This window comes from Sus scrofa, chromosome 9 (assembly GCF_000003025.6).
Source record: "Sus scrofa isolate TJ Tabasco breed Duroc chromosome 9, Sscrofa11.1, whole genome shotgun sequence".
Taxonomy (NCBI): domain Eukaryota; kingdom Metazoa; phylum Chordata; class Mammalia; order Artiodactyla; family Suidae; genus Sus; species Sus scrofa.
The window spans coordinates 101,846,471-101,871,331 of NC_010451.4; the positions used below are offsets into that span (position 1 = coordinate 101,846,471).

The following is a 24,861-nucleotide window of genomic DNA, read 5'->3' on the forward strand; positions in this document are numbered from 1 at the left end:
AAAGTGAATCAGCCATTCTTTTTCAGATTCTTTCTCCATATAGGCTATCACAGAGTATTAAATAGATTTCCCCAAACTGTATAGGAGGTCCCTATTTTTTTTTTTTTTTTTTTTTTGTGTGTGTGTCTTTTCTAGGGCCGCTCCTGCAGCACATGGAGGTTCCCAGGCCAGGGGTCCAATCGGAGCTGTGGCCACCTGCCTACACCAGAGCCACAGCAACGCTGGATCCGAGCCGCATCTTTGACCTACACCACAGCTCATGGCAATGCCAGATCCCCAACCCACTGAGCAAGGCCAGGGATCAAACCCACAACGTTATGGTTCCCAGTCAGATTCGTTAACCACTGCACCACAACGGGAACTCCAGGAGGTCTCTGTTATGGATCGATGTTGTATATGGTAGTGTGTATATGCCAGTCCCAACCTCCCAATCTATCCCTCCCGACAATGTTATGGTTCCCCTTTGGTAAACATAAATTTGATTTCAATTTTTTTTTTTTTTTTTTTTTTTTTTTGTCTTTCTAGGGCCATGCCCGTGTCATGTGGAGGTTACCAGGCTAGGGGTCCAATCAGAGCTGTGGCTGCCGGCCTACGCCACAGCCATAGCAACATGGGATCTGAGCTGCATCTGCAGCCTGCACCACAGCTTACAGCAACGCCAGATCCTTAACCCACTGAGTGAGACTAGGGATCGAACCTGCTTCCTCATGGATCCTCGTTGGGTTCGTTAACCACTGATCCATGATGGGAACTCCCTCAGTTTAAAAATCTTTCAGTCTGTTTCTGTTTTGTGAAGTTTTTTGTATCATTTTTAATTAGATTCCACATATTAGTGATCTCATATGATATTTGTCTTTCTTTGATTAACTTCAGTTAGTTTGATAATGTCTAGCTCCATTCATGTTGCTGCAAATGGCATTATTTTGTTCTTTTATGGCTGAGTAATATTCCACTGTATATATGTACCACATCTTCTTTATCCATTCTCCACTCCTCTGTTGTTTCCAGGTCTTGGTGATTGTAAATAATACTGCAGTGAACATTCGGGTGCATTATCTCTTCGAATTATGATTTTCTCCAGGTATTTGCCCAGGAGTGGGATTGCTGGATCATGTGGTAGTTCTATATTTAGTTTTTTAAGGAACCTTTATACTGCTCTCTGCAGTGCAAAGAACCAACCTACATTCCCACCAGCAGTGTAAGAGGGTTCCTTTTTTTCCACACTCTCTCCAGAACTCAATTGTTTGTAGACTTTTTTGATGATAGCCATTCTGACTAATTATCAGTGACATTCTATTATTATTATTATTATTATTATTAAAGTATATTTATTTTATTATTACTAAAGTGTAGTTGATTTACAATATTTCATCAAGTTCTATCGTACAACAAAGTAACCCAATCATACACATTTCCCTGTGCTGTACAGTAGGATCCTATCGTTCATCCATTCCAAATATAATAGTTTGTGTCCCCCAAACCCCCCAAATGCCCATCCATCCTACTCCCACATTTTTTACGAGTCTAATAAATTAAATTGGGCTCTTGTTTAGGCACTTCTGGAGAAGTGCTGTACAGGCAGACAGCACAAGGGCACACCAGGTAGCATACAGCAGAGGGACTCAGTGGTGGAGGAGCAATGTCCCTAAGTCCTCATCATCCCAGGGAGAGGTGGCAGGCATGGTCACACCTGGAAATACCATGCCATGTACTCCCAAGGAAGGCCCATGCTCCCTTTTTCCACTCCATCTTTTTTATAGGACCATGAGAACTTGAGAGGGGCCATGCGAAGGCAAGGAGGACAGCCTGAACATGGCCAATGTTGCTGAAGGGAATTTCAGACAGCCTTTTGAGAAAGATGTGAGCTGCTAGATGTGGGGAGTGTCATTTCTGCACAAAGAGGTCCTAGGACACTGTAGAAGTGCTGTCTCTCTTGCTGGAGGAAGGGACCACCTATCTGTATTCCCTATAGCTCATGGTTAGGCAACCCAGAGAAAGCTGCCACCATCTTTCACTGGGTAATTCTGTTTGCCTCTCCCAAGGCAATATTATAATAACAAGTAGATCACTGTCATCATTCTATAATGTGTGAAATAGTTTATTAATTCTCTCTCTGGATTAAACATACTAGGTTTCTTGTGGGTGAACTGCAAATTTTCTCATGCCAACCATCTGTATCATGACATCCTTTGGAATCATATCTTAGACTAAGTTCTGAAGTTAGTGCATGAAGTGAATAGGTGTATAGACTCAGAAATGTCCTAAAATTCCCTCAGGCTCATGTTGTATTGGAGACGAGCATGCTGAAACAATATGGTTGTTTTTTTTTTATTGTTGTTGTTTTCCCTTTGGTGTGTTGGGATAGAATTTTTCTGGAATTAAAGTGGTTGGCTAGCATTTAGGTCTTTTAGGTCTTTAATAGATTCAAAACTAGAATCACATTCAGCTCAGAGGGATGCTGTCAGAGAGATGAAGGGATTTAGTCAAAACTGAGGAAGCAGAATATTGATGTCATTCTTTGGCACATTATTATGAATAAAACAGAATATGGTCACCTTTAATAGGTAAAATGTACTGCCCTCCTGCCCCCACAGGAGAACTATAATTTCATCTTTTTAAATATGCAAGTAGTGTTTTTAAAATTGCTTTTGTGTCACCGACCATAGTGTTAGTAATAGTTTGTCTTTTTCTGCTTCCATGATTTTGAATTTACAGGCTGGTACAAAATTACACTTAACCTTACCAGCTTTTATCTGCTAAATGAGTGGTTTGCATTAGGTGATTGCTAAGGTCTCTTCTAGTTCAAGGAATATCCACTGCACCTTGTGTTAACAAGGATAAATTTGGCCATTTTCCTGTGTTAAGCCTCGTTATTTCCTCATTATGCCTGCTAATCAAAGAATACTTAAAATTTAAAGGCATTTTTCTTTCCATTTCTACTTGTTATTTGGCTAGACAATAACATATATTACCATTCTTTTTTTAAATTTTAATGATTTTAACAATCCCATCATGTATGCTAAGGAAAGAAGACTTCCAAAAAGGGTAGATTATTTAACAAGAATCTAATTTACAAAGCTGACAAAATAGAAATGATTCTGTTTTCTACAGACATGAGACTGATTATCATTAAAGTCAGAAAGATAAAGCTAAGCCTATAAACAAAAGGTCAGTTAAGAACTATATTTTTTCTCACCACTGTCGAAGTTGAATACATTTGAAGGGAAAATTGTTTTCCCTTTTTTATAGTACAAGTGACACTGTTAAACATTATTCATTGCTAGTGTTTAACAGGTGACTTTATATTTAAGTAGATGATATTTATTACTATAGAAAACTAATTAGTTAATAAAAACGGATAGATCACAAAAATTTTATTATCAAATTTCTACATTCACTCTAGCTAAATAAGATGAACTTTAAAATTGTCAATAAAAAATTTCTATTCTATGGTTGAAGTTTACTGGATCTATTACATGCAAAAGGAGACTATTTGCTATGATAAACTGGTAAAGTTGATTTTGCATTAATTTAGCCTAGAAGAAACACACCATTAGGGTGTGTAGTTGGTTTCCAAAAGCTCATTAGGCACCAGTTATTGAGTCTGTCGTTATATAAAGAGCTTAGCAAATTTTCATTAAGCACAACACTCATACATGGAAGTTGATAAAGTCCCTTCATTCTGTTTTTACCTCACTTTTTCCAGTTTTAATTAGGCACCAAGAAATATGAATGTATTTTCAGATAGATAAAATGATAGAAATGATTTTCTTTTTTTCCGAAATATTAGTTAGTTGAGGGCATTGACTCAATATGTAAATATTTAATGACTATCACTCAATCCAGAAAAGTCATATTAACAGCTACCATCTACTAAGCACTTAGTATGTGTTAGGCATTTTGTATAACTCAGTTAATCATTATCATAACACTTTATGTTAGATATTATTATTCTTGTCTTACAGTCAGAGATACTTAAAGAAGCCCAACCATCAAGCTTATAGACAGTAGAAATAGAGTTGCAGCCCAGGATAGGAATTAAGAGACTTTATACTGTTTTATACTGTCCATATTTAAGTTACGCTTGACTTCCATACTCTGAATACAATAAGATAATGTTGAAATCTATACATTGCTTCATCTTTAAACAGTTTCATATATTTCTTGTCAGAACAGTCCTATGAGGTGAACAGGTTATTTACAGATGAGACCATTGAAGTTCAGAGATATTAGGGGTACTTTACAAAGGGAGTGTGAGGTAGACAATCTTCAAATGTGGCTTAAACCTCAAATGCTGGTTTGATCTTAAGAGAGGATGATAACTGAGACTCATCATAAGTGGCTTTCACTCCGATGAAGCCCAGGAGCTCCACATGAGATTGAGGAAACCAGAATTCAGGTGGCCCCCTCACCCTTGTTACTGCCCATGGCCTCATCCACCACTTACAGGTAATTCTCATGAGAGCCTGGGGTGAGAGGTCTTACCAGAACTCCAGGTTCCACCTTGTTACCATCTAAGGAGTTTCTGGTTGCTAAGTACCATGTTTTAATTTCTTATTGTATCACTGGACCTGAGCAGGACCTAACATATCCTTCTTCAGAGTTTGAGACAAGACGTACATGGTTGTGTTATTACCGACTACCCCCATTCTCGCTTACAACTCTAACCTTACTCATAAAGGTTAATGCAGAATCTTATTATCACTGTCGTAATTGCTAAAGGCCATGGCCCATGTTCAGTTTCCAGGGTTGGTAAAGGCAAAGTTTAAGAAACGTTGAGTTAGGATAGCCCTAACTGAGGCTGAAAGGTAACCCTTAAAGGAGACTTTTCTGGTTTGAGAACCATGTCACCCAAAGCCTGGCTCTTCATCCACAGTCTCATGACCATTTCATTCCTCACTTTTCACAATATGCAAAACATATATGTGTTTTCTTATAAAACCTATTCAGTCCCTTTTTCTGTGTACATAATCTTTGGGTTATTTTTTAAAAAAATAATTTCATAATCATAGTAATGTGCTATATTTTCACATTTTTATTTTCTGAAAATCAGCATGTAATTTACAATGTTGGGAATGTTTCCAGTTTCACAAAGAGCACAAATAAAAAGAGACTGAGAATTACCTGGCTGAAATATTTGGAGATTATTAAAAACAGTCCAAGCCTATGTGTACATAAGTGTCCTTTGAAAAGTGTATTTGTGTCAGAACCGCCTAAATCAGTGTTGTTGGATTTGGCACTACACAGAGCCAGTTTTGACTCACATATCTGCTTCTTACTGTGAGGAGTACAGAAAATTGGTCACCCTCTTTGAGGAGCAGATGAATTAAAACCATGGAACCTGTTTACCTGAGGGTTTGGCATGGTATTTACTTCATGAATATCAGTTCCCATCTCTCTCTACATTTGTTTGTCAAACAGCTCTTTCTTTCCACAAATTATGGCATCTATTAAATAGAATTTAAATGTGAACAACTAAGGAACTTTAAAAGTGTGCAAAATAGAATATTCTTCTGAAATAACCAACACCAACCTTTCATCTTCTTTATTTGGAGCTTTAGAATGGAAAGTACAAGCTTAGCCAACATGGGAGCCTAAATTCACCAACCTTGCATGTCTATTGTAGAAAAGATCAAACAAGTTACATAAAAAATGCATCCCCTATGACAGTTACATGAAACTCTCATTTCAAAACTTTGCTCCTCTCCTAATGGCATAACTTTAGACATAGTGTGTTAATTATATAAAACTTTGCAACAATACTTGTCCCCAAAAAAAGCAATCTAATAAAAGCAATGAGGCAACTTACACCCCTTTCTTTGTTCTTGGTTCTGCTGAACCTTTATCCTCTCTTCCCACTACTTCTTTTCTATGCCTTTCTTATCTTCCTGGGGTCTTTATCTTCTCAGAATGATAGTCTCCTGCCCACTCCAGCCCCATGGCCACTTATTAGTGGCAAGGTATTGAAAAATTCTGTTCAGATTCGAGGTATTCAGGCAAAATATCCTTTTCTCTAAGACTTATCAGAAGTATTTTTAAATTCTGTTTTGTTTTCTAATTCTTCCTGCATTACTTTCTAGCACATAATACAAATTGCTGTGTATTTGATTTTTCCCTGATCAGGTCTATGATAAAACTCAGTAGTCAAGAACAATATTTTTAACATCCTTTTCTCACTTGGAATATTGGACTTGGAAACCTGGGGAGTTTTGCTATTATATGGAATTGGAATTATCTTCCTGTCATGTTGACTTGCAAAATCTACCATAGTCTTGCTCCCAGTCTTTTCCATCTCCCCTCATCGTCAGTCTTTCTCTGACTCCTTCCTGGATAAGCCCAGAAATCAGTGATGTCGCCTGCATGATTCCTCACTGTTCTGAGTGTCTTTGGTAATTCTTTGATTCTTCTTGATATTAGGTCTAATGTATCCCTATACCCATGGTTGTGTATGTCTAACATTATATATGAGTGATATGTATGCACAGGTTTATAATATTTAATCATATTTTTTGAAGTTCAGTAGGCTTAGGCTATATTGTGACCTCACATTTTAACAACATATATCTAAAGTATTAATAAATCACAATCCAGGAATTCCCTCGTGGGTCAGTGGGTTAAGGATCTGGCACTGTCACTGCAATGTCTTGGGTTACAAGTGTGGTGTGGGTTTGATCCCTGGCCTGGGAATTTCTGCATGCCACAGGCAGGGCCAAAAAAATAAAAATAAAAATAGCAATCCAGATTAACATGGCATGTATTACAGGTCATACCACTCTCACCCATCCCAACAAATTATAATGTCTAGTTCCCTAGATCATATGATTCTTCATAGTCATGGAGCATCTTATTCATCCTCACAACACCAGGTAAGAATAATAATCAATACATTGAAGGTAGTCAGTAAATGATGCTGAAATGACTGAGAATTCTAGAGAGCACCACAACTTTTCCTATGTGGTTAATATGATAAAACTCATTTTATAACCACCCCAAGTTCAGGAATAAGGCCTGTCTTCCAGGATGGAGACTTTCAAAGCTGTGGCCGTCCATTAGACTAAAGCCGTAATGGAAGTAGGGAGACTTTGAAGCCAAACAAAATCCCATCCCATGACATGGAAGTATCCTTCCCATCTCATAGCTCATCTTCTCTCAGACACCTCCTGCTCCCACACCAACACCCAGACACAATCACATGCGTGTGTATATTTGCTAGCCCTATAGCCTGGCTAAGCAGAATTGAATATTCCTGAACACCTTTGTATTCATTCTTCGCTTCTAAAATGCCTCCTTCTCCATCTGGCAAAATACATCTACCTCTGTAGTATCTATTCCAGTGTCACTTCTTTTGTGAAGCTTCCTCTGAACAATCAGAATAAGTTTTCTTCTTCTGAGTCCACACTTTGTGCACACAAATTCTCTGGTCACTTAGAGAGTGACCAACTCATCTCAATTTTCCTAGTACTGTCCAGGTTTCAGAATTGAAATCCTACACCCTGGGACTTTAGTCCTAGACAAACCTGAAGTGGCTGATCATCAACCTGGCATCTCCCCTATTGGAGTATGGGCCTCCTTGGTGAAGGGGTTGTATTGTATTGATTTTTGTGTCCAAAATGCCTAGCATGCTGGTACATTCTTGAATATATATATTCAAGGACTTAAGCCAGTGAGTCAGAGTTGGCAGACACCAGTGGAAGATAATTTATCTAGTGTTATCTCTTAAAACAGAAAGATGTTGACAGTGTAGTCTTTTGTTTCCTTCTAGATGAGCTCTATTCTACCTCTAAGATTATAAGTACCTCACAGCTTTTGTTCAATGTAGGAGCTAAAAGTTAGCAATACCTTTGATGATAATAACCTCCTCCTGCACCCAACAATAACATTTAAGAGCGATGTTTTATGGAAATGAGAAGGGGTGGATAGAAAACATTTTATTTTTTATTATTTTTCATTTCCCCAATACATTATTTTTTTTTCTGCTGTACAGTATGGTGACCCAGTGCTTGCTACTGGCTCTGAAATTTTGGAAAGTGAGTCTGTGCATATTGTCAGTCCCAGGAGCTTCATGACATGATTGACAGTGCAGGGGTCATTTCTGGTGAGAGTGAAATATCAAGGTTTCCATGTCACTGGTAAATAGTAATAGCCAAGTGATGAATCCCCCCTACATAAAATACACAAAAAATACACATTACAGGTCAATGCCTTAACTAAATAATGTAGTACTACCACTAGGGAAGGAGAGAGAGATCACTTATCTGAAAATACATCCACATTTGGGAAGCTTGGCCTGGTGGGGAATGGAGGACAGACTCCTCAGCTGGGAGAGTTTTACACGGAACAGAATAAGAATACTCTTCTCAGCTGGCCATGATTGTACCTGCCTGCTGGACACTATGTGCCCAGATCAGACACCCTTATATCCAGGAAGAGCAGGAGAAAGTAACATAAGAATGACGCACTCTTCCAACCCACGTTCATAAAGCATATTTCCCTCAGGTATGGTAGTGAATAATGAATGGACATTTATAGACGGAAAATTATCACTCAAGTGTGAGAATTGGGAAGACATCTTTCAAAAGGCAGGATTCATTTAGTCTGTTTTTTTAAAAATGTTCCAAGTAAAATAGATCCAATTCTTCCATTTATCCAAATCTCATTTTTTAAAACAAAGGATATTTAAAACATTAGTCTTTAAACTAGTACTTTTACATTTTACCTTTTTGAAGGACTATGAGGCTTCATATTACATAAAGCCTATCTTATGGTTCTTTTTGTTTCTGTTTTACCTCCCTTTCTAGACTGCATGTATGATTGATCTTTGCCCCTCCTTGCACCCCATACCACTGTGCCTAGCAAAGACTATTTGAGAAATATTTGATGAATCACTATAGCACTTTTGAATACTTATATCCAGGCACTGGTCTTCAGTGACTTATTCATTTGAATTCATTTAATATGCACAACAGTTTTATGAGGGGGTATTACTTTTATCCCAGCTTTACAGATGAAAAAATTTTAACCACAGAGAGAGTAAATGATGTACACAAGGTTACATGCCAAGCATGTGGCGGGGCCTGAATGTGAATACCCGCAATGTGACTGCAGTGACCAAGCTCTTAATACAGTGTCCTGCCTTCTATCAAGATGGTTGGCCCCAGAAGATCCCTGTAGCATTATTACTCTCTCTTAGTTTCCAAAGCAAGAGGAAGTTTTTATTCCATTTATTCCATTTTATTCCATTAATCCAAACTGGAGAAAACTTTAGGAGTCTTCTCAAAGATCATATTAAAATGAATAAAAATTTAGATGGAAAGGGAGCAGTGTACATGTTTGTCTCCAGTATCATTGCAGGTTAGGGGTTCAGATGTGAAGAGGCAACATACACTTTCCTGACCATCCAAAAATGTGGGAGTCAGAATTAACACCTGACTATGAGAAGAAAACCCATGTTATATGCGCGCGCGCGCGCGTGTGTGTGTGTGGTGTGACTGGGTCACTTTGCTGTACAGCAGAAATTGACAGAACAGTGTAAATCAACTATAATAGAAAAAAAAACTGCTATAAGGTACCACCTCATACTAGTCATAATGGCCATCATTAAAAAGTCTAAAAAGGGGTTCCTGTTGTGACTCAGTGGGTTAAGAATCTGATTCATATCCACGAGGATGTAGGTTCGATGCTTGGCCTTGCTCAGTGGGTTAAAGATCCTGCATTGCCACAAGCCATGGCTTAGGTTGCAGATGCAGCTCTGATTTGACCCCTAGCCTGGAAACTTCCATATGCCCCAGGTGCAGCCATAAAAAGGAAAAAAAAAAAAAAAGTCTATAAATAACAAATGCTGGAAAGGGTGTGGAGAAAAGGGAACCCTTTTACATTGTTGGCGAGCACAGAAATTGGTACAACTACAATAGAGAACAGTATGGAGGTTCCTTTAAAAACTAAATATAGAACTACCACATGATCCAGCAATCCCACTCCTGGACATATATCCACAGAAAACTATAATTCAAAAAGATTCATGCATCCCAGAGTTCATTGCAGCACTATGCATAATAGCCAAGACTTGGAATCTACCCAAATGTCCATCAGTGGAGGATAGGATAAAGAAGATGGGGTATGTATATATATACATACACACACACAATGGCCATAAAAAAGAATGAAATAATGCCATTTGAAGCAACATGGATGAGCCTAGAGATTATTATATTAAGTGAAGTAAGTCAGAGAAAGACAAATATACGATGTCACTTATATGTAGAATCTAATAAAAAATGATACAAAGGAACTTATTCATGGAACAGAAACAAACTCACAGATCTTGAAATCAAACCACCAGCGGGGAAACTGTGGGGGTGAGGATAAGCTGGGAGGATTGGACTGGCACATACACACTACTATTTGTGGACTAGCTACCTAACAAGGACCTATTGTATAACACAGGGAGGGCTCCTCAATGTCTTATAACAAATTATATTGGCAAAAAAGAGTGGATATATGTATATGTATAACTGATTCACTTTGCTATAAACCTGAAACTAATACAACTATAAATCCACTATACCCCCAATAAAATGTTTTAAAGAGGGGGAGAGAAAAGAAAACCATGAAATTCCAAGCAACCAGGAAATTTATACTCCAATCCTATTCAGGAATTATTCTTTAAAAAAAATGCTCTAAGTAAAATAGATTTGGGAAGCCCCTAAAGTTGCAAGTTTGCATATGAAGGATGCCATATACTGAGCTGGAACCCCAAACCCCAAGTCAGCCCACATTTAGTCCGTAACATAGGGTTTTTCCATATAAGCCGATCCAAATCTTTCTCTCATAACACAAGATAGCAGATCCAAATCTTTCATTACCAAAGTGGGTTGACTTTTTCACTACCATGAGAAAGTCTTGAAAGACTCTCCATTTCGAAGGATTCCATGGATCATTAGCCAAATGTGTGTTGGTTACATCACATAAGCTAGCCCTAAGCTTCACCTAAAGTTCTGTCACAACATATATTTTATGGGAGAGTTAAACTGGAAAACAGCGAGATCTGTGACCTTTCATGCATGTCTGCCTCTATCCATGCATTTGTTCAACAAATATTTATTAAGCACCGGCTTCCTTATACCTTGACTAATTAGTTTAGCCACCTTGAGCACCTTGGAAATATTGTACTCGTGGTACCATTTCCACTTGAGAGTTGCTTTTTTCCCTCTCTCATTGACCCAAAGACCCACCTCTAAACTGTCAAGTGAAGTCAAGACGGTATGATAGTGGCCACTGGGTACAAAAGGTATCACCTGTGCACTAAAAGTGCCCCTCTCCAAAAACCCAGGAGAAGCAAGGTGGGGACTGAACAGGCTGGAATATGGAGGGGGCTCTGGGAGTGAGGGTCAGAGGATGGCCTTCCCGGTGTACTGATGGGCTCAGGGCATACGACTTGCCCCTCATTCCTTCCATTCTGTCCCCATGGTGAAGGAGGTGGCAGTCAAACAGGACTCCAACCTAGGACTACCTTTGATGGCATGTCATGTAATCAGCCATATGCATTACCTTCCCTCTGTGCAGGTCTGAAACTTTGGCTGATACAAGTCCTTTTTTCCAGAGCAGAAGAGCATTTCTCTATCATCCCCAGGGCCACATACAAAAAAAGAGACTTCCAATTGAATGAGGCAAGAAACTCCTTATTCAACTACCTCTTTACACCTTTTCAGTTTCTAACTCAGGGAATTTCAACCCTAGCTACAAAATAGTTACCTGGGAAAAATTTTTTTTTTTTTTTTTTAATGTCAATGCTTATCATAGGAGATTGTGGCTGGGTTAACTTGAGGTGGGTCTGAGTCTTCTCTGTTTTTATTTTTCAAGCTCCTCAGGGTCACCCAGGTTTACACAATACTGCCACATATGAAATTATCTTGTTTCCATTCCATAATGAAAGGGGGCAGTTAAGCTGCAAATGAGTGGCTATTTGGGCAGAGACAGACGGTGATGGAATGTCATCCTTGAATATCCTGATCCCTCTGCCATTCCCACATGGAAGCACCTCCTATGCTTCCACAAAAAGTCTTTCCTTTTTGTAAAGGGAAATATGCTTTTGGGAATACCCACCTCAGAATATATATCTTACCCCCTTAGCTCTTAATGCCTAAAACTTCCATTACCAAAGTATGATAATAGACTAGATACAACTACAGAATAAGAACTCTTGAAAGCTTTCCAGGTTCCTGTCCTGTATAGAAGGTGGTTGAACTAGCTAGTAATTCTCTAAACCAAGGAGGATGGCATTTGTCATTCACATCCCTTTACACATTGTAAGGCCCCAAAATCCTTGCTAAAAAGACTTAAAACTGTCTTGGAAGCACAGGGAAGACAAGGATTTCCTATTCAGCTGCAATCATATTTCTTTGTAATAGGTCTTTTACATTTGGGAGCATTTTAAATGTTAATTGAATGACTTTTTTGTGACAATGTAAATGTTCTGCAGCAATTAGCTCAGGATAGGAAAGTCATCCCCAGCTTCTACTGTTTGTCAGACACAAGTCATATTAGATGAATTCACTGGTATTTTCATTCTCTGTGAAATCTAGAAACTTTGATACTTAATGGAATCTTTTCAGCATAGTTTTCATAAAGCAAGTGGCTACATATTGACTTATCTAAAGAAGTAATTATATGCAGATGGCATATTGGAGGAACCCAATTACACAGTAAGTCTATCCCCAAAAAGTTCTCATATTCTCTAAGGAAAAGTTATACGTACAATGAACAATGACCTAGGAAATAGAAACAGAATAGATAGGACATGAAGAAAGCTGATGCTTTGGTACACTTCAAAGCTGTATCTTGGTTTCTCAGAATTGCTAACATATATTTGCAAACAAAAGTTTTAAACCACATGCTCATTATCTAGTTATTTAACAGAAAAGAATATTGTTTTCACAGTGTTCAGTGCTTATTATCCAAAGTTGAATAACACATGGACCTTGTACACAAGTATGCTCGATCTAGAGAAGGAAATAAACATGAAAAGCAACCATTAAACACTAGTATGGTAAGGTAGCCTGTTAAATTCATTATTATTAAATTATCATTTAGGGTATCTTATACTATATCACCAAAACTTCTTTATCCAAAACCTGGAAAGGATTCATGAGACTCAGTAACAGGAACACTGTATCCTTTGGAAAAACTGTCTTAGGTTTATCTTAAATACCCTGAAGAATATAACTGGTGTCTTTTTCCCATTGAATTAGCAACTTGAAAGCTTGAAGCTAGTTTGCAGCATCACTCTAGTAAACAAATAGAATTCTATATTATTAATTTTGTCTATCTTCTACCTGTACTCATTAACATCACCCTGGATTTTGTTTACTCTTCATTATTGTTGTTGTTCTTTAAAAAGGGCCTCAAATCCTCTTAATGATGAGGCGGCATGTAAGAAAATAAAGAAATAGGAGTTCCCATCATGGCTCAGTACTTAACAAACCCAACTAGTATCCATGAGGATTCAGGTTCAATCCCTGGCCTTGTTAAATAGGTTAAAGATCCACCTTTGTCATGAGCTGTGGTGTAGGTCACAGACTCAGCTCAGATTCCATGTTGCTGTAGTTGTGGCATAGGCCTGCAGCTACAACTTCAATTCAACCCTAGCCTGGGAACCTCCACATGCCACAGGTGCAGCCCTAAAATCACAGAAGAAGGAAAGAAAGAAAGAAAGAGAGAGAGAGAGAGAGAGGAAGGAAGAAAAAGAAGAGAGAGAGGAAGGAAGGAAGAAAGAAAGATGTGATGACACAAGTCTGTTGAAGGTTTTTTGAGAGGCAGGGAGAGAAACATAACACAGGCTGGAAATGTTGCTGGGTGAGGTTGGAGAAGGTTTATGGAACAGACAGGAAAAGCATGTAATAATAGCTGCGAGAGCAGCAGCACTTATAAATAATAGTCGTAGAGAATCACTATACCTTGAAGAGTAAAAAACAACCAAACTTAACAACTGTGGGGTCCTTCCTATGAGTCTGTGCTTTGCAAACATTATTTCTATTTTCACAGCAACAAAGTAGATGTTCATGTCCTCATTTTACAGATGAGGATATTGATGCTTAGAGGTTTAGTAATTTGCTAAAGATGCCGCCTCAAACCCCAGCTGTCTTGCTTCAAGCACTATACCATTGATGCTCTGAATCTCACATGAGAACAAAAGAGGCTTGACAGGGTGTTGCTGATTCTAGTAGCTCCAAATATATCCAAAGCAAAAGGTACATGTGGTATGCGGCCAAAAGGAAGGTACAGAGATGAGTAAGGGCAGGGTCAGGAATAATATTTCTTTAGTCACACAAAGATTTCAAAGAGTTTAGTAGGAGATAATGGAGAAAAGGGAAGAGAGGCTTCAAATCGTGCCTTCTGAAATAGAGTAGCACTCTCAATGTTTACAATGTAAAGAGGCTTTGAAAGCTCTATGCCCTTGTTCATTACACACCGCAGATCATGGTGACTCCTTGGTGACAAAAGCATTACAGTAGCTTTTACCTCCAATGGAAAATAATCTTACATAAGACAGATTTACTTTGAACCTCATACCAGTGAGTTCCATTATCAAAGAACACTATTGTAAATTCCTTCTTCCCAAAGAGCATCATAACCTGTATCAGAGGCAATATTAGAGAAAGGTCTTAGCGCTTTTAAAGAACCCCCTTCTCCCACCCACCCCCACCCCCATAAAGCCTTCACTATGGACCCAAAATGATGACAGTGATGGTGATGATAACGTGATAATGATGGTGGCCATGATGATAACAGCCGCTGCTACTTACTGAACATGTCTATGCTTGAAACTCTGACCCAATATTCATTATTTCATTGAATCCTCACAACCACCCCAGGAGAAAGGCAATACTATGCCCATGTTACAGATGAAGACACTAAGGTTCTGGCTTAATAACTTGTGCAAGGTCACTGCTCATCAAGTGGCATAGCCGGCTTTTGGATCCAGGACTGATTGACTCCAGAGCCTGTGTGGCCAGCATCTCCCCCACTCCGGCTCTCATGAGGAAGTCCTTAGAGAGTGCCATCATTCTGTCTTGTTCCTGACAATCGCTTGTCTGCCTCATCAAGAATGATCTGATTTATATTAATAGAAAATTGGTTGTTGAGATTTTGTTTCTTTTACCTCCTTTCTTTTCTTATGTGGAGTGATAGACCTAAAATTAGAGGATTGTGTGTGTGTGTACACACATTAAATATGTGTGCACTTACCAGTGTGAAGTCATACACTGAAAAGAGAAAGTATGTAGATAAAAGATGCATTTTAGAGATAAACATGGTCAAATCCCAGGCTTTCCACTTACCAGACGTGATTAAAGAGCAAGTCATTCAACCTCTTGTGTGTCAGTCTCATCACCTTTAAAATGGGGGTGACTTTTTAATTTTGCTATTAAAGTATAGTTAATTTACAATGTTGTGCCAATAAAATAGGGATAATTTTAATTCGAGACTGCTGCCATGAGACTTAACTCAGGAAATTTATATACAGTACCTGGCACAGAGCTAAGTACTGAGTAATTGTTCATTGCTCTTCTAAGCCCTTTCTCCTCTTGATGCACTCATACCAAATCCTATTTCAGTTTGTATAAAGAACCAAAACCAGTGTACATGCCTGCCCTCTGGTGAGACATATAAATATAAAAAAAAGAGCTATGTGGCACTGCTTCTAGGCAGGGTTGTTGGTTCCCACCCTCTCCATGGACAAGTGACTCTAAATTTTAGACAAGAATGGATACTATAAGGAATTCTTCAACTCTAAGCCTTTAGTTTAGCTGATCCACCCTTGCTTAAAACTGCTTGGTGTCTGATATCTAGAAGTTTATTGTCTTTCCAGGTAGGATGTAAATATTCTACTTTGGATCGATCTCATCATCAGTCATGCTACAGATATTCCACAACTTCCATAAATATGCTTGAGAGTCTTTCCACTCATATTCCATGCCTTTAATCTGTCTGGCTCTAAAACATGTGGACTTCAGTTGCTATAAGAGTAAAGCAATCAGGGAATGCACCTTACACTTATCTTGTTGGATATAGGGGTTTTTACAAAGCTTAAATGATACTTTTTTTTCCTTCAACACCATTTGGTATAAATTTCATCTGTTGACCATTTATTTTAATGCACCAAATTCATTTCGAACTAACACAGTAGACCAGAAAGCAAGTGCCCATTTTAGCTCTTTTGGCTGAATCGTGCATAATTTAAATACAATACCATATGATAGAGCCATTGAGAACTCGGTTCTTGTCACAGAAATGTGTATTGTACAAAGGCCAGCCCCAGCAGAGGCCTGACTCTGTGCCTGGTGGGGCATTTAGCTATAATCATGATGTATCTTAATCACCTGCTCTCCCGCAGAGCTGTACAGCTTTCCTTAAATGACTTTGCCCCACTGTTATCCTAATTTGAAATTCTATTTTTCAGCCACATAAATAGAAGAACCCAGTTTGAAAACCCTGTCCTGGAAGCAAAAAGGAAGCTACAGCAGCATAACATGCCCCACACAGAACTTGGAACAAAGCCCCTGCAGGCCCCAGGTTTCCGAGGTCAGTACCTGTCAACACTGTCTTAGCAAACTGCTACTCTTCCCAATATGCTTTTATCTGGGACCTTTTCATGTAAATGATTGGCTTTTCCCAAGTTCCTCCATTGGCTTAAGCTGAGCGTTGGTTCTCACTCTAAACTCATGCGTTTGGCCATCACGAATGAAATTAACTGCTTCCGGCAGTAAGTATCTTAAAAGAATTGACAGCACAGCACGTTGCCAGGTGGCGATGAATGGGTATGAGACAGTGAGACCGTAAACTGCAGAGATTCATAGAGACTCGTAAGTTTGCCCTCAAAAGACCAAGCACAAGAATGAGGCTTGTTCTCCTTTGTGACAGTAGGCAGCTCCTCATCGACAGTACCTAGGCCCAAACTCGCCCGTCCCCGCGCTGCCCGGGAGAGGTCACGCAGCGTGAGCGACCTGTCTTACTACGGGCACTGCCTCACCTGGCGCATTGGTACGTCCCGGGCTGCTTGCTGCACCCGACTTTACCCTGGAGCCACGTAGCAGGAGGAGATGCTGCACCCTCTGTTCACGTCTTCGTGGACCCTTACACGCGAAAGCACCAGGAGGCTCTTGTAGCTGGAGGCCTAGATGTGCCTGCGGATGATTTCACGCCCATCACTGCGGCACAATAAGGATGAATGTAAAGGTCTCGCCTTGAACGTCTCTCCAAATTGTAAATGTTACTTTCATAAAGGAAACAAGGTTTTGTGTGTTTTTCATTTATATTTTAAAGAATCTCTCTTTTTCATGAAGATATATGTGATATGTAAAGAGACAAAGTCAAATTACAATATAAAAACTCTTTACTTGATAGTTTGTCCCTTACATATCCGCCAAAATGTAACCGTAGCAAACAGAATTTTTACCTGTCACCATGTACAGTTTGGCTGTTACAAATATCAAACTGTATCATCCAAAATGAAACAACTAGAATTGTGTATAAAAGCATTTAAAGCAGATATGAATTCTGTTTCCTAGTATGACTATTATTTTTAAAACGTTTAATATACTTGGGTATATATTATTGATCATAACTGGAAAAGCATATTATATAACAAATTACTGGTTAAACCTATATAGCAGGTTCAAGTTCTGTTCAGATTGTTTAGGTATATGATTTGAATGTGTCAACATATTGTTACAAAATGTGTTACCTTTACATTCATAATTATATCTAGAGATATTGGCTTGCCTCCTGCTCACATTTTAGAGTATACTAAACACTAGCAGGTCAGTAGAAATGGATTTATCTGGTTATCTTTATAGCATCTCATAAGCAAAAGCTCAGTCCCACATCCAAGGACTCTTTCTAAACAATTTAGACATTTGAAGAGGTGCTAAATTCCACTGCTCCTCTTCTTTTTAAAACAAAATCGTCCATTTCAGTTTTTTAGTCCAATTTCTTCAAGGTTTTGTGCAGGCCCATCCACTCACACATACCTCCTACCTGGACCCTTTCAGAACGAGGAAGAGTTCCAGGTGCTTCCGGAGGATTTTAGCCTCCTCTTTATCTGGAGGCTCTGATGGCTGTTGATTCAGCCTTTTTAAACCCAAGAAAGTAAATTTAGTGAATGGAAACATTGACTTGACAAAGAGGAAAAAATATCTCTCTCCAGACCAAGCCGCTCTTTCACGATTCCCTGGATGCTGGGACTGCTCTGCATTGTACAAAGTGCTCGGAGGTTTGCACCCACAGTCACACCTGCTTGCATTTACTGTAATTAACCCCACACTTACCCAAGATTACTGCTTGGTGGCTGGCTTTCCCCGTGTAAGAGCGTGCCTTAACTGTGCTTTTTCTTTTTTAACTTATATTGGCCAATGTAGAAAAACCACTTTTCACCCGGGATGCATCCCAGTTGAAGGGAACATTCCTCAGCACCACACTAAAAAAGAGCAACATGGGGTTTGGATTTACCATCATTGGTGGAGATGAGCCTGATGAATTTCTGCAGGTGAAAAGTGTGATACCCGATGGGCCTGCAGCACAGGATGGAAAAATGGAAACAGGTAAGTTCTTTGATACTTTGAAAAAAATTTTTCAACATTTTTTTCTAAGGCAAATATGAAGTACTTCTCTCTGTGTTTTTAAGTTGAAGGCCAAAGGTCACTTCACTTTAGGAAAACCACCAATTATGTTTTCCCTAAATTTAATGATATTAAATTGAAGTGTTTTGGAAACAGCTTTAAAAATCATTTTTGTCTCATTTTTCTGACTGCCCTTTCTATTTGTTGGATTCAGTGCACCCTTGAGATTGGCACTTTTCTAATTTATTTCTAGAGTTCCTTCTTAGGAATATAATTAGCATTGCATACTTTTATAGCTTAGGTTCAGCTACTGATATTTTTAAAATCTGTATTAATCTTGTAATATTTTCATGCTGAATTGCCCAGGTTAGTTATTTAAATATACATGCTCATTTCATAGAAAAAGAAAAAATTTGGTATTCATCTAATTTATGTATCCCCAAATAATGTTTTAATATATAAGGTTTTCTCTCTAACCCTTGTGAATTAATTTTCATATGCTGTTACTTGAATAGCCTTTCATATGCCTATCCACTTATAATCAAAATTCATTTAACATAGAAATGCAGAGGCAAATTGTTAAGGGCAAGAAAATATAGAATATGACTGATGCACAGAGGTAGGGAAAAAAGTCATGAACTAAGCCTGATTTTGCCGTCTGATTTTAAATTCTCCTACATGGCCCATGACCTTGGATTAGTCCCATAATTTATAAATACTACTTTCCTTTTTTGATCTTGTGTACTTAAGGTACTGATTCAAGAGTTTTAGAGTGTTATTTTTGAAATGCCTTAGAAACTACAAAGTGAAATAACAGTGGATCACTATTTCACATTTTGCCCAATGTTGATATAATTTATGATATTCACTTACTAAGGTCAGTGGGCCCTAGTAGATACAGAAATTAGAGAATTACTTTTGAGGAAAAGTTAGGCTCCATTTGTATGGCCCATATATTTATGAATTGTTATTCCTTGGATTTTAAAGTGGTTTATGTATGAAGAAACAACATAAAATTCAGGTCTTCATCTGACATTTTTCATTTTAAAAATTACTGTTTATGAAATAGTTCCTATAGAAATAACTTCTTTTCAAGGTCAGGTAATGAGAATATTTGTCACTGCCACTCACTAGTGAGTAACGATATATTTAATAGATGGTACATTTCCTTAAAAACTAAAGTTTCAAAACAAATTTGCCACTTTCAAGTGTTACTGTTGTAAAAATCATGTATACATAATTTTCTGCAGGAGTAAGAGAGTGTCTAACTCTGCAATTCATCTGGTGAGATTGTACTAAGCAGCCACACCCTTATGCTGCCAAAAAAATCACTGGGAAACTTCAAATGACTCAATTAAATATTACCCTATCACCTACAATTAGAGTATGAGGAAATTATGGAATTAATACCATCTTAGTAGAAGGAAAAGGATCCCCAGTGCTTTTAAACTTCAGTGAAATATTTGACAAACCATTTCTTGTCATAGTGGAGAATCCATTTATTTTTATCTGTTCCAACCCACTATTCCATGTTTCAAAACATGACATCTTCAGTGTAAACTTAAAAGACAAAATAAAATTAAGAGGTTTGCACAATAAAACTTTCTCACTCATTTTTCTAGTTTGCTATATCCACACAATCTAGATTAGCCTACTCCATGACCAAGTCAAAGCTTTTATTAGAAAGAGGAAGATTTTCATCATTATTAAGAAGATATCACAGAATAGGTGATTAATAGAAAGAAAAGAACCTAAGGTTCATTCTCATGTATCCTATTTCTTCCTCTATTTATTCATTCAACAAACACCTGTTAAGCTCCTCCCTTTCACAGTCGTTGCTGTTCACCAGGACTAGAAAGATAGATATGACAAGGACCAGGCTCTTGAAGAGTTTACATCTAGGAAGAGCTTCGGATATATATACACATAATTGTAACATGATATGGGTAGGATGAGTCTGTGATAACTGTGATATTGGCACTAGGGAAAGTCCAGGGAGGGCACAAAAGAAAATGTTTTCTTTAAGTGTGTTCCTAACGATCTAATTTTATTAGGATATTATGGGGATGATAATCTCTCTCATCAGAAAAGTAATTAATAGAATGTTTAAATCTACTGCTTATTAAATATTCAAAAATATTGTGTTTATGTCTAATTGTGAGACGATGTAAAGTAAAATATAAACATTTCTGTAGTGTTCCACAAGTTATAGTAGAGGGAATGGCTTCTCAGTTCTGTTCAGCAAATATTTACTGAATATCCATATGTGCCAGGCCTTTTGATAATTATTTGGGATGCAAAAATGAGGAGACAAATGTTTATATCCTCATGAAGCTCACAGTATAGAAATAATGAGTGATATGTTAGTGAATATTTATCACGATGCAAATAAAAATATGTTCAAAGTCCAGGAATAGTACAGAGGAAAGGAGTGTCAATTCTGTTAGGAAGAGCTTAGGGAAGAGCTCCTAGAAGATGGTGTGTGACAGAGTTTTGAATGAAGAATTGGCATTTGCTAGGTGAGCAAATGAAGAGAGCTATAGGAAGAAAGAAAATAGCATGTGCAAAAGCATGACAGTTGGGAACACTAAGGAAAAGATTTATAAGCCATCTCAGTATAGGTTAATATTTCATCTTCTGTGGGCAAATGATAATCATAACTGGGAAAGATGAACTATTTGGGCTTGTAGCAAACATCAGAGAACAGTGTATAGTCATATATCCTCAACAGAAAGAGTAAACACATGAATACCATATATAAAACCTTTCTTGGGCGTTCCCATCGTGGCTCAGAGGATTAAGAACCAAACTAGTATCCATGAGGATGCAGGTTAGATCCCTGGCGTATTGGGTTAAGGATCCCACGTTGCTCTGAATGGTGGTGTAGGTCACAAACACTCTTTGCATCTGCCATTACTGTGGCTGTGGTGTAGGCTGGCAGCTGCAGCTTCGCATTCAGCCCCTAACCCGGGGACTTCCATATGTTAAAGGTGCTGCCCTAAAAACAAAATTAGTTAATTAATTAGTTAAAAAACCTTTCTTATATAAATTTTCAACCAGTTAGGCATAGAGGTTTATTCTGTGGCTGATGTTTTCTTTACTTGTGTATCTCTAGAATCTGAAGCAGTGCCAGGCAAATAGCAGATACCCAATAAATATTTGTTGGCTGGTTGGTTGGTTAGATGGATGGATGGATGGATGGATGGATGGATGGATGGATGGATGGGTACACTTAGAAATTTAAAAGTGAAATTTGAATTGGCTGAATTCCACTGTTCCAGTACAGCCCAGTTGATGTTGATTGGACCGATAGCTTACCCTTAAAGCAAAAACAAATCATCATTCCAGTTTCTGGATGAAATTTAGAAGACAAGTACCTGTTAGACACAAAATTAATTACCTTTTTTGTAGTGGTTTCATCTATAATGTACCTCAAGAATTAACAAAAAATAGACAGGTATAAACACAAACCATTGATATTTAAAAGGTGAGCAGTCTCATTTGACACTGAAATAAGCATGAAAACATTTTAATCAATTTTTCTAGCTCTAAATTATCTCTAATTTAGGCAAAGAGATGTCAGTAGTTTGGACACAGAAAAATCCACTGTACTAAAACTGACCTAGAGTCCTGCACTACAGAGACAAAGGGAATTCTTTCTCAGTCAGCACTGACTCCTAAGATGCGATAGGAGAAAAAGGTACGACAGGAGAAAAAGAGGATGCTGTGACCCTGGCTGCTTTTTGACAACAAATTGAGCCAATCCCCAATGGTCCTATAATGTTCCAGAGAAGCTTTCTTAGAAGAAATTACCATAGTGCCCAGAAACCATCTGACTTCTGATTATTAAGATTCTACACGTCCCGGGAATCATTTGTAGGGAATCCGGACAACATTCTTTAAACCAGTTTAAAAATCAAGGTTGATATAACAAGGCTTATGTAGAAACTACAGAGCGTGAAAGATATTTATCTAACATCTTTCAGTTAAAAAGCTTCCCTTTTTAAACATGATGTTTCATGTTTTCCCTGAGGCTGATTTTTGAATCAAGGCTTATAGTTTTCCACAAGTACAAGAGGGAGGAAATTTGACCCATCCATGAAGTTCTTCTATGGACAGGTTGCATTATGGGGTCACTCACAGTTTTTATTTGTCCTCTTCTACTATTTATCCATTTTAATTAGTAAAATGCCAAGAAATTGTCTGGGATACCAATATCCTGAAATCCTGTAGCTCCTGGCATTTTTCCATTTGAGCAGATCAATGCCGTTGCTTTTACTGGTTGCTACCTCTTTATTTGCTTTTCTAAAAAGGGCACAAGATTAATTTGTCAGAATCACTTAGGGAGTTTGTTTTTTTCTTTAAATCTATTTTTTGTTATTTCCCCCAAAACACTTTTTTTTTCCACTGTACAGCAAGGGGACCCAGTTACACATACATGTATACATAATTTTTTCTCCAGTGTTGTGCTGCGTTGTAAGTGTCTAGACATAGTTCTCAGTGCTACACCGCAGGATCTCATTATTAATCCATTCTAAGAGCAATAGTTTGTATCCGTTAACCTCAAGCTCCCAATCCCTCCAACCCCACCCACCACCCCCCGGGCAACCACAAGTCTATTTTTCAAGTCCATGATTTTCTTTTCTGTGGAAAGGTTCATTTGTGCTGTAAGTTGGATACCATATACGAGTGATATCATATAGTATTTGGCTTTCTCTTTCTGACTTATTTCACTCAGGATGAGATTCTCTAGTTCCATCCATGCTGCTGCAAATGGCATTATTTTGTTTTTTTATGGCTGAGTAGTATTCCATTGTGTACATATACCACATCTTCCTAATCCAGTCGTCTGTTAATGGACACTTGCGTTGTTTCCATGTCTTGGCTATTGTGAATAGAGCTGCAATGAAAATGTGGGTCATGTGTCTTTTTTAAGGAAAGTTCTGACCTGATATATGCCTAAGAGTGGGATTACTGGGTAATATGGTATTTCTATGTATAGATTTCTAAGGTATCTGGGTAATATGGTATTTCTATGTATAGATTTCTAAGGTATCTCCATACTATTCTCCATAGTGGCTATACCAGCTTACATTCCCACCAACAGTGCAGAAGGGTTCCCTTTTCTCCACAATCCCTCCAGCCCTTGTTATTTGTGGACTTGTTAATGATGGCCATTCTTACTGGTGTTAGGTGGTATTTCATGGTAGTTTTGATTTGCATTTCTCTAATAATCAGGGATGTTGAGCATTTTTTCATATGTTTGTTGATCATCTGTATAAATTCCTTGGAGAAATGTCTATTCAGGTCTTTTGCCCATTTTTCAATTGGGAGGTTGGGTTTTTTGCTGTTGAGTTGTGTAAGTTGCTTGCATATTCTAGAAATTAAAGCCCCTGTCAGTTGCATCATTTGAAACTATTTTCTCCCATTCTGTAAGTTGTCTGTTTGTTTTCTTTTTGGTTTCTTTTGCTGTGCAAAACCTTGTCAGTTTGATTAGGTCCCATTGGTGCATTTTTGCTCTTATTTCTGTTGCTTCGGGAAACTGACCTGAGAAAATATTCATAAGGTTGATGTAGAGAATGTTTTGCCGATGTTCTCTTCCAGGAGTTTGATGGTGTCTTGTCTTATATTTAAGTCATTCAGCCATTTTGAGTTTATTTTGGTGCATGGTGTGAGGGTGTGTTCTAGTTTCACTGATTTGCATGCAACTGTCCAGGTTTCCCAGCAATTCTTGCTGAATAAACATTTTCCCATTTTATGTTCTGGCCTCCTTTGTTAAAGATTAATTGACCATAGGTGTCAGGGTTTATTTCTGCGTTCTCTATTCTGTTCCATTGGTCTGTATATCTGTTTTGGTACCAGTACCACACTGTCTTGATGACTGTGGCTTTGTAATATTGCTTGAGGTCTGGAAGAGTTATACCTCCTGCTTAGTTTTTGCTTTTCAGGATTGCTTTGGCAATTCTGGATTTTTTGTGGTTCCATATGAATTTTTGGATTGTTTGTTCCAGTTCTGTGAAAAATGTCATGGGTAATTTGATAGGGATTGCTTTGAATCTGTAGATTGCTTTGGGTAATATGGCCATTTTTACAATATTAATTTTTCTAATCCAGGAACATGGAATATCTTTCCATTTCTTTACATCTTTTTTAATTTCCTTGGTTAATGTTTTATAGTTCTGGGAGTTTTTAAAGATGCAGATTCCTGTGCCCCTTGATCTGCTGATTCCAAGTTTCTGGAAGTGGT

General features: G+C 38.0%; 1 protein-coding gene across 14 annotated transcripts in view; it reads left to right on the top strand.

Annotated features, from left to right (window-relative positions):
* Positions 1–24,861, top strand: part of MAGI2 (membrane associated guanylate kinase, WW and PDZ domain containing 2) — a 1,324,507-nt gene that overhangs the window by 999,778 nt on the left and 299,868 nt on the right. For 9 of the 14 annotated variants that reach the window (XM_021102528.1, XM_021102530.1, XM_021102529.1 and 6 more), the window contains 3 exons: positions 16,457–16,578; positions 16,918–17,037; positions 18,414–18,596. In XM_021102528.1, the coding sequence (XP_020958187.1) occupies positions 16,457–16,578; positions 16,918–17,037; positions 18,414–18,596 (425 nt within the window). The remainder of the gene's footprint in view (positions 1–16,456; positions 16,579–16,917; positions 17,038–18,413; positions 18,597–24,861) is intronic. The other 5 variants (XM_021102532.1, XM_021102533.1, XM_021102539.1 and 2 more) reach the window with 1 other exon arrangement.